We start from the raw sequence: 8,226 nt of genomic DNA on the forward strand, positions 1-8,226 counted from the left end.
CACCATGTGAAATAATGTCTCTCTTGGTCACGTTCTTGTCTATCTTCACACCAGAAAGTGAAGCCCCCACGGCAGTCCCACACAGGCAGCATCCACCTGGGCAATTCCCCATCAGCAGGCTCACACAGGTGGGTCTACATGGATAGGGTCCCTATGGCATGTCCACATGGGCAAGTGTACAAGGGTAGGTCCACACAGGTGGGTCCACACAGATAAGGTCCCCATGGCAGGTCCCTATAGGCAGGTCCACAGGGGCAAAGTCCTCATGGCAAGTCCATATAGGCAAGTTCATGTGGCAGGGTCCACACAGGTCCGCATGGTCTCATTCTTTGTCTGCCCCTAGCATCACAAACAGCATCTGATGCAGTCAAAAAAATGCACAGAAGAAAAGAATCTCTGCCTCTTTGAAGTGCCTCTATCCTCAGACCCAGCTCAGATTCCTTGAGCTCCCACAAGATCTTGTGAATAACCCAGTCCACAGTAATTTGTCCCCATTCGAAGCCCTGTAACAAATCCCCATCTATATTCAGTTGAACCCCTACAGCCATTGTCTATGCTATGTTCAGCTTGTGACATTTCTGGTTGTTTAGTATTGTCTGTATTTGAATATGAAGTTATTTCTCATATGTGATGTTATCATTCATACCTTGTGTGATTATTTACCTTATTTCCCAAATCAGACTATAAACTCCTTGAGGCCAAGACATACTTCTGCATATCTCCTAGAACGATTCAGCACAACACTTTCCTTGTGATGCACTAACAAGTATTCATTTATTTATTGACTTCTAATAGGTACCTGGCACAATTTTCAATGCCAGGGATGTGCTGTCCCTAAATAATTAATTGGGTGACATTATTCAATTATTTCAGTGTGTAGGTTCAGAAGTGGCTCTTGGCTCTCCTGGAAGGCATTAGAAGGTTGGTCTAACCAGAGACTATGGACTTGTTGGCTGAGTAACCTCAGATGGATCACAAACTCTCAGAGACTTTCCAATCTGCTAAACAGAGATGATAACACTTTTCTTACAGAATCATGAAAGAGATATATAATAACACCTTATAAACTGCTAAGTTCCATATAAATATCAGTTGTTACTATTACCACTAGAATAACATAATTTAAGCTGAAACTGGAGCCATTGTGAATAAAATACATTCAATAACACTGCTACTATCTTATTATCCAAAGATAATAAGAAATCTGATTCTGGCTGTCACAGTGTACTGAGTGACAACCTTTTAGTAGGACCTCACATTGCCAAATGCCAGCATTCCAGCCAGCATTCCTTGGGGGGGGGGGGAGTGCTGCTGCTACCTCAGTGGGAATGCCTGAACCAGGCATTATAGCTTTACCTACTACTGGACGTCAGAAAAGGCTGGGGGCCATGAACACAGAGCCCCAGCCCATCGAGAGCAGCTACCTGAGTTTCTGTAATGAAACTATTCTTTGAATGCCCAAATCTCTGTCATCAAACCACCCCTGAGGTACTCTGCTCAGATCAGGGATTCATGAGCTGGTGGGACCGCCATCCATGGCTCATATCAGGGATACATGAGCTGGTGGGACTGCCATCCATGGCCAGGCATTTGACAGATACTAATATGCCTCATGCACAGGTGTGTACTCTCATTAGGATTCACATCTCTCTCAGTAAGTCATCGCCTTTCTTTCCCAAAACTCAGGCCTCAGCTTCCTGTGCAAGGGTCACCTCCTGCCTTCAGGCTAGCTTCGCTCTGTCTATTCTGAGTCAAGCAGTGCTCCCTTCCCAGCTCATGCCTCCACTGAGGCCTGAAACTCGTTGCTCCAACACACATCACTGGTGTGGGAGGGGCAGCTACACGGCTGATATCATCTGTTTGTAAACAGTTTCCACAAGTCACCTCCCACTAGGAATCACAGACTCTCAGAGATGGAAGTAGGGGCCCCTCCCACCCAGAGCAGGGCTGCCCTTCAGAGGCTTCCCAATAGGGGTCATTTGGCCTCTGCTCTAAACATCCTGGATGAATCAATGGCCCATCTCCTACCTCGCCTCTGAGCAAATACTTTTGCTGGGTGGATGCCATGACAGAGCTTGCCAGTCATGGGGTTACTGATGGAGCAGCACCAAGGAGCCAGGCTTCAAGTTTCTATGAGCCTGGGTGTGACCAGAGGCCAGAGTGTCCCTTCCCATGAATGGTGGTGATTTCTAAGGCAGTAGGATATGATGCCAATTCTGAAAACATGGACTTCAGAGTCATACAGATCCTGGTTCAAATCTTATCTCCCTTGCTCACTATCTGGGGGCCTTGGACATTCATTAGCTGTGCGACTGACTTTAGGCAAGTCCCTGAAACTCTCTGAACCCCAGTTTTCTCAGATTGAAAACAATGGGGGAAGTAAAGTCTAGATTTTGAGATTACCTTGGGGATCAGCTGAGAGAATGTATGTAAAGTGCCTAGCCCTGTGCCTGGAACAAAGGAAGTGCCCAATAAGTGGCCACGATTGTTCCTATTATCACTACCAGTATTACCATCTCCAGCATTCGGAACCAGCCAACACCACAGGGATGTTGTTTTCCCTGTTTCCTCTTTTCTTAAGTGAGTAGGTAAGATCTATGCCCACAGGCCTGGGCTTCAGACATCAGGATGACCCTGCCACCACCATCATAGCCACCTCTAGAGAATGACATTGCCATGCTTCTGAGCATGGCCCATCGCACCCTACAGAGTCTCAGCAGTCCACGACTCCTGGTTGGACCTCAGCTGCATAGATGAGGCCTGAAGAGGGAACTTCCCAGGCTCCTGGAAGGTTCAGCTTGGGAAGGTTTCCTCACTCAGCAAGCAAAGCAGATGATCCCCTGTGTCAAAAGAAAGTCTCCGATTGCCTGATTCCAAAGTCTTGGAGAATTGCAGATCCGAATCTTTGCCACACAGAAGCTTGTGCAGGGCCTGATGGGCCAGAGCATGAGCACATCAGCCAGAAGGCTCTGGAAGTTCCACGGAACCAAAGCAGAGCAGTTAAGAGTATAAGCCTGGAGTGGGACACCCAGTCTTCTCCATCATGCATTGGCTGAGTGACTCTGAGCAAGTTACTTATCCTCAGTTTCTCTTCTGTAAAATGGGGTAACAGCACCTACCCCCACTGAGTCATTGTGAGAATGCCATGAAGTGGTGCATGTCATGTCAAGCCCTTAGAACAGTGTCTGGCTCCATTTGTGATTTCTGCTATCATAATTAAATACCAGGAAGCCACTCTTGTTCAGGCATGAATTTGACTTTTCTCCCTTTTAGGTATGCCAAGCCATGGCTAAGCGACAGGTAGTGAACAGGGTAACAGAGCGGGATAATAAACACATAAATGAAAGAACGATAGGAAACGGAGTGTTCTTGGGAGGTAGAAGCTTTATTATGACATGGACATTTATTAAGCATCAGCTGTGTGCAAGCCCTTGCCGACAGTAGGGTCCAGTATTCCACCCACGGTGCTCAGGTTCCCGGGGAGGATAATCCCACGGGGATTTTGGTGGGGAGTTTGGTGGGGTTGAGAACAGGGTGGGTTTTGGAACATCCAGTGCAGGTAGGTGTACGGGGTGGGGGGGCACACTCCAACCCAGGCCAGCGCAGCATGGTGACACGCAGCTGGGACTCGGGTGGAAAAGCAGGGCTCGCCGGCCAGCCTCGAGCAGCTCGCAGGGCGGCGAGGGCCTCAGCAGCCGCCGCAGCAGCCTTGGCTCTGGATGTCGCTGGAGCTCTGGCTGCCAGCCCCGCAGCAGCTGCAGCACCCGCTCCGACGCTGTCGGCGGCGTCTCCTGGGGAAGCAGCCGCAACCGCTGGAGCTACAGCAGCCGCCAGAGCCGCAGCAGCCACCGCCCGAACCGCAGCAGCCACAGCAGGAGGACGAGGGTGCAGGTGCGGGTGCGGAAGAAGGACAGGGAGCGGGGCCCTGGGCAGAACCCTTGGAAAAACCTTTGGCGGAAGCCGCGCTCTGCTGGGAGGACATGGTGGCGCTCAGCTCGTCAGGGTGAATCTGGAAGACAAGAAGCCTTTTACATGTTTGCAGGCCTTTTCACCCCAACAGCTGAACTCCAGGCTTTAGAGATTTGGTCGGCTTTGTGAGCGAGCTAATCTGGCCTGGTGCAGAGGAGAAGGAGGGGAGCAAAGAAACACACCCCGACAGGTGTTTCCAGTGAGCAAAACAGGCGTAAAGCAGGGAAGAGTCTGCAAAGAATCAATGCGTTTCCATTTTATCCAACTAAAATAAGGACCACCCAAGTTCTCCACAGCAGAAGCTAAAGAGGATATGATGGAAATTTATCTGCATCATCCAGTCCAAACTCTTCCTTTGGCTCTTTTCTCTTCCCCCTTTTTCCTGTGGCCACAGACCTTCAAGTGCTGTTCACACAGTTGTTAGCATCGTATAAACACTCCACCAATTAGAAAATACCCAAATCAGACACTAGGACCTGCATCCTGGGTATAAAAAACCCACAAATACAAGAAGCATGTTCTGGTCATCATTTCTGCCTATGCCCCCATTCCCAAGTATAGGGAAAAGAGTGTACCAGTCTGCATAGTGGTGTAGAAGATGGAAATACATACCAGTCCAGGGAGCCGAAGACCTGGGTTCTAGCCACATTCTGCTACCCTTGCAGAAGCCACCGTCCCCCGTCAGGCCTCCGTGTCCTCATTGGTACCATGAGAGGTTGGCTCACTTGAAGCCTAAGGCACTGCTCTGCATTCTCCTCCCCACTGCCTTCAAATCTAGAAGTACCCCCCAGGTCCTGCTTGTACACTTACCAGACCTTGGCTCCACTGGAAGACTCGATCAGTTCTCCAGCTGGAATGGGGCACTTGCTAGGCAGTGGACTGAGCAGTGTCCAGCCAAAGAACCTTTTATAAGATTGCAGTCAGACAGTGCCTCTTGGGAGGGGCCCATTTCCCCATAGACATGGTCAGCTGATGCTCACATCCCAGAGACATTCATCACTCAGGTAGCACTGTAGGTGGTGCACGTGGGTATTCAAGTCACTTCACAGAGGTGCCAGGTTTGCTGTGGCATGTTTACTTTCCAAATAAGACACTGTCCTCAGCTGGGAGGGCTGTGGGGGGTGGGGCTCAAGTGGGGTCTGCGACCTCTCTTTGGGACCTCTTTGCCCTCTTCTACAACACACACACAGTTTCCCCATTCTCACATCCATCCCTGTGTAGTCATTTAGTTGGTATTGGTAGTTTACTTACTTTATTATCTTGCTTTGCATTTCTGTGACTCTTGGTCTTTGGCTTTTCAAGTCAGGCCACAGGCTATATGAAAAACCTGCTGGGCTTCATCTAGAAGCTTCTAGATAATACTGAGTTAAGATGACGGTGGGGATATGCCTATGGGAATCCCTGTGGTGATTTCTGTCACTAGAAACAGGAAGAAAAACCCAGGCAAAGTTGTAGAATCATTAAGACCAGAAAAGCTGTGAACGTAGTCAGGTTGCCATATCCCCATGCAGCCCTGGAGGCCTAAGAGAAAAATGTGTGCAGGATGCCTGGCCCAATTGCAAAATGCTAAGCCAGATTGTGGGACTCCCTGCTTCTTACTCCCTACCCCCACCACAGTCCTTTTGAAGATAGGTTCTCCTTGGAACCACTGGCCAATGGAGAGAGGAAGGAAGGAAGGAAGGAAGGAAGGAAGGAAGGAAGGAAGGAAAGAAGGAGGGAAGGAAGTCAAGTTGGGCCTTTCCCAAGGTCCAAAGTGTCCATGAGAAATGGTGCTTTTAGAATAACTGAGTTTTAAGAACTGGGACAGAGTTTGGAGGTCAACTGGCTTCAGAACTTCTTACTGAATGCAAGTACCCACAACCATAAGATAAAAGAGAAACCCAAGACTAAGAATTCAAGAATTGATGGTGAGGGATACGTTGGAGGTAAGTGAGCTGGGCATGGCATGATGGCAGAAAAAGAAAGGTCTTTCATGAAAGATATAATGTACCTTTAGAGCCTGATCAACAGGTTGCATGTACGTAGGGGCACCTGTTGGTGAGTACAGGTGAGACATTCCAAGAGGTGTGGTCTTGCCAGAACAGAGAAGGAAGTAATGAAGTACCAAGGCCTTTGGGAGAGGGGATCTCTTCTGGGAGATGACATGGACAAGTGCAGGAACGCTGTATGGACTTGCTATGGTCTCCTATGTTAACTTACTTCACCTATCACTGTTAACTCATATCAAAAGAAAAGCTAATTATTTTTCTGGCCTATTAGAGGCTGAATCAGAATTATCATTCCTATCATAAACTTTCTGAGGATCTCCTCAGAAGGAATTAGCCTATTCCTAAAGAAAATGGAAAACTCACCACAGTGACGAAAGCCCTCCTATATCCCCTTAACACAGACACACACACACACACACACACTGAACACACAGAACACACACAGAACACACTGAACACACACAGAACACACACACACACTGAAACACACTGAACACACACACACACTGAAACACACTGAACACACACTGAACACACACTGAACACACACAGAACACACACAGAACACACTGAACACACACAGAACACACACAGAACACACACAGAACACACTGAACACACAGAACACACTGAACACACACTGAACACACACAGAACACACACTGAACACACACACACAGAACACACAGAACACACACAGAACACACACAGAACACACACACACACACTGAAACACACTGAACACACACTGAACACACACTGAACACACACAGAACACACACAGAACACACTGAACACACACAGAACACACACACACACACTGAACACACACTGAACACACACTGAACACACACTGAACACACACAGAACACACATAGAACACACACTGAACACGCACAACACACACTGAACACACACAGAACACACACTGAACACACACTGAGCACACACAGAACACGTGGAGACAGTCTTTGGCAGAGGAGGACGCCCTTCTTGGTTCTGTACTTGGACCCATACTCAGGCTTTCAGAATCCAGGGAAAATGGGCTCAGACACTCCTACCTGCCTCCGAAACTCACTGACCCAAATCCAACCCACCCCCAGCTCTCCTCTCTAGTAACTGACTGAAGCACTTGGGATTATAATCATCAGAAAAGTAAAGGGTGTTTATTTATTGGAGCCCAGAACGAGCACTTGAGGAGACCTTATCCCCATAACTAGGAGACAAAGTCTTCTTTAAACTATCACCCATGCCTGAAGGAATCCCTGCGCCTTCAGAGTATCTCATATCACTGTGTCCTTTCTGGGTATCACCATCCTCCCCTCTGAAAACCCATGGCTGACTTCTCTCATGCAAAACTTGTGTCAGGGTAATAGTCTCAGACATGACCCTTTCCTTCAAGCCTAAAGTTTCCAGAATCAGAGCATAAAAGGGAATATTGTTTCCCAGAGGTCTAAGAGGCTTCAGAGCCAAAATCTTCTTCCCAAACTGAATTGTAAAGCAATCACTTGCAGTTAAGAGAATGGAAGGGAAGAGGGCTTGATGGAGGGGGTAAGTGAGAGAGGTGAACAAGACATAATCAGGAGGCTGTGACATCAGGAATAAGAAGCTTTATTGTTACAGAGAAATCAACTTCGTAGCTGAACTCTAACAACAAGTCCTCCAAAGATCTATGTCCAAGAGGGAATCAGGCTAGTGAATGTCACAGGTTAAACTTCTAGACCTCAAAGTGGAATGGACATGGGTGAGAGGAAGAGGGAAACTCAAAGCATTTCAGAAGCCCTTCCATCCTCTTCTGTTCTTCCAAATGGGGAGAAGAGAAGTCTCAGGCCGGGCAGGTGTTTGGCACATTGACTGGCTCGTCCGGTGCGGCTCCTCATGGCCCAGATCAGCAGCAGCCCCCAGAGCAGCAGCTGGAGCCCCCAGAGCTGTTGCAGCATCCAGAGCCCCCAGAAGAGCAGCCAGAGCTCCCAGAGCTGTGACAGCAGCTGGAGCCTCCAGAATGGCCACCGCTGCCACAGCAGTCAGAGTTCTGGTGTCGGCGTCGAAGAGATCGGCGGGGCCTGTGGTGGCTCAGACAGCAGCCGCCACCCCCAGAGCTGCAGCAGCCCCCACCCCCAGAGCTGGAGCCGCAGCAGGAGACTGGAGGTGGGCAGGGGGCTGGGCACTTAGGGGGGCATTTTGGGGGACACTTGGGAGGACACTTAGGAGTACCCTTCGGGGGGCACTTGGGGGGGGGCTGGCACTGCTGCTGGCTTTGCTGGCAGGA

At 49.1% G+C, this 8,226-nt stretch overlaps 1 protein-coding gene across 1 annotated transcript; it reads right to left on the reverse strand.

The window, feature by feature from the left end:
- Positions 1–3,374: 3,374 nt before the first annotated feature.
- LOC113246227 (cysteine-rich C-terminal protein 1) lies at positions 3,375–4,860 on the reverse strand. The gene is made up of 2 exons (XM_026486759.4): positions 4,780–4,860; positions 3,375–4,009 (listed from the first exon to the last, which is right to left on the reverse strand). Exon 2 carries the CDS (start codon positions 3,980–3,982, stop codon positions 3,689–3,691), a length of 294 nt encoding a protein of 97 aa, XP_026342544.1. The 5' UTR covers positions 3,983–4,009; positions 4,780–4,860; the 3' UTR covers positions 3,375–3,688.
- Positions 4,861–8,226: the final 3,366 nt, after the last annotated feature.

The sequence above is a fragment of the Ursus arctos genome, unplaced genomic scaffold, assembly GCF_023065955.2.
Source record: "Ursus arctos isolate Adak ecotype North America unplaced genomic scaffold, UrsArc2.0 scaffold_12, whole genome shotgun sequence".
Lineage (NCBI taxonomy): Eukaryota > Metazoa > Chordata > Mammalia > Carnivora > Ursidae > Ursus > Ursus arctos.

Excerpts from the sequence above, each read along its gene's own strand:
- LOC113246227 (XM_026486759.4), bottom strand. The coding sequence starts at position 3,982 with ATGTCCTCCCAGCAGAGCGCGGCTTCCGCCAAAGGTTTTTCCAAGGGT.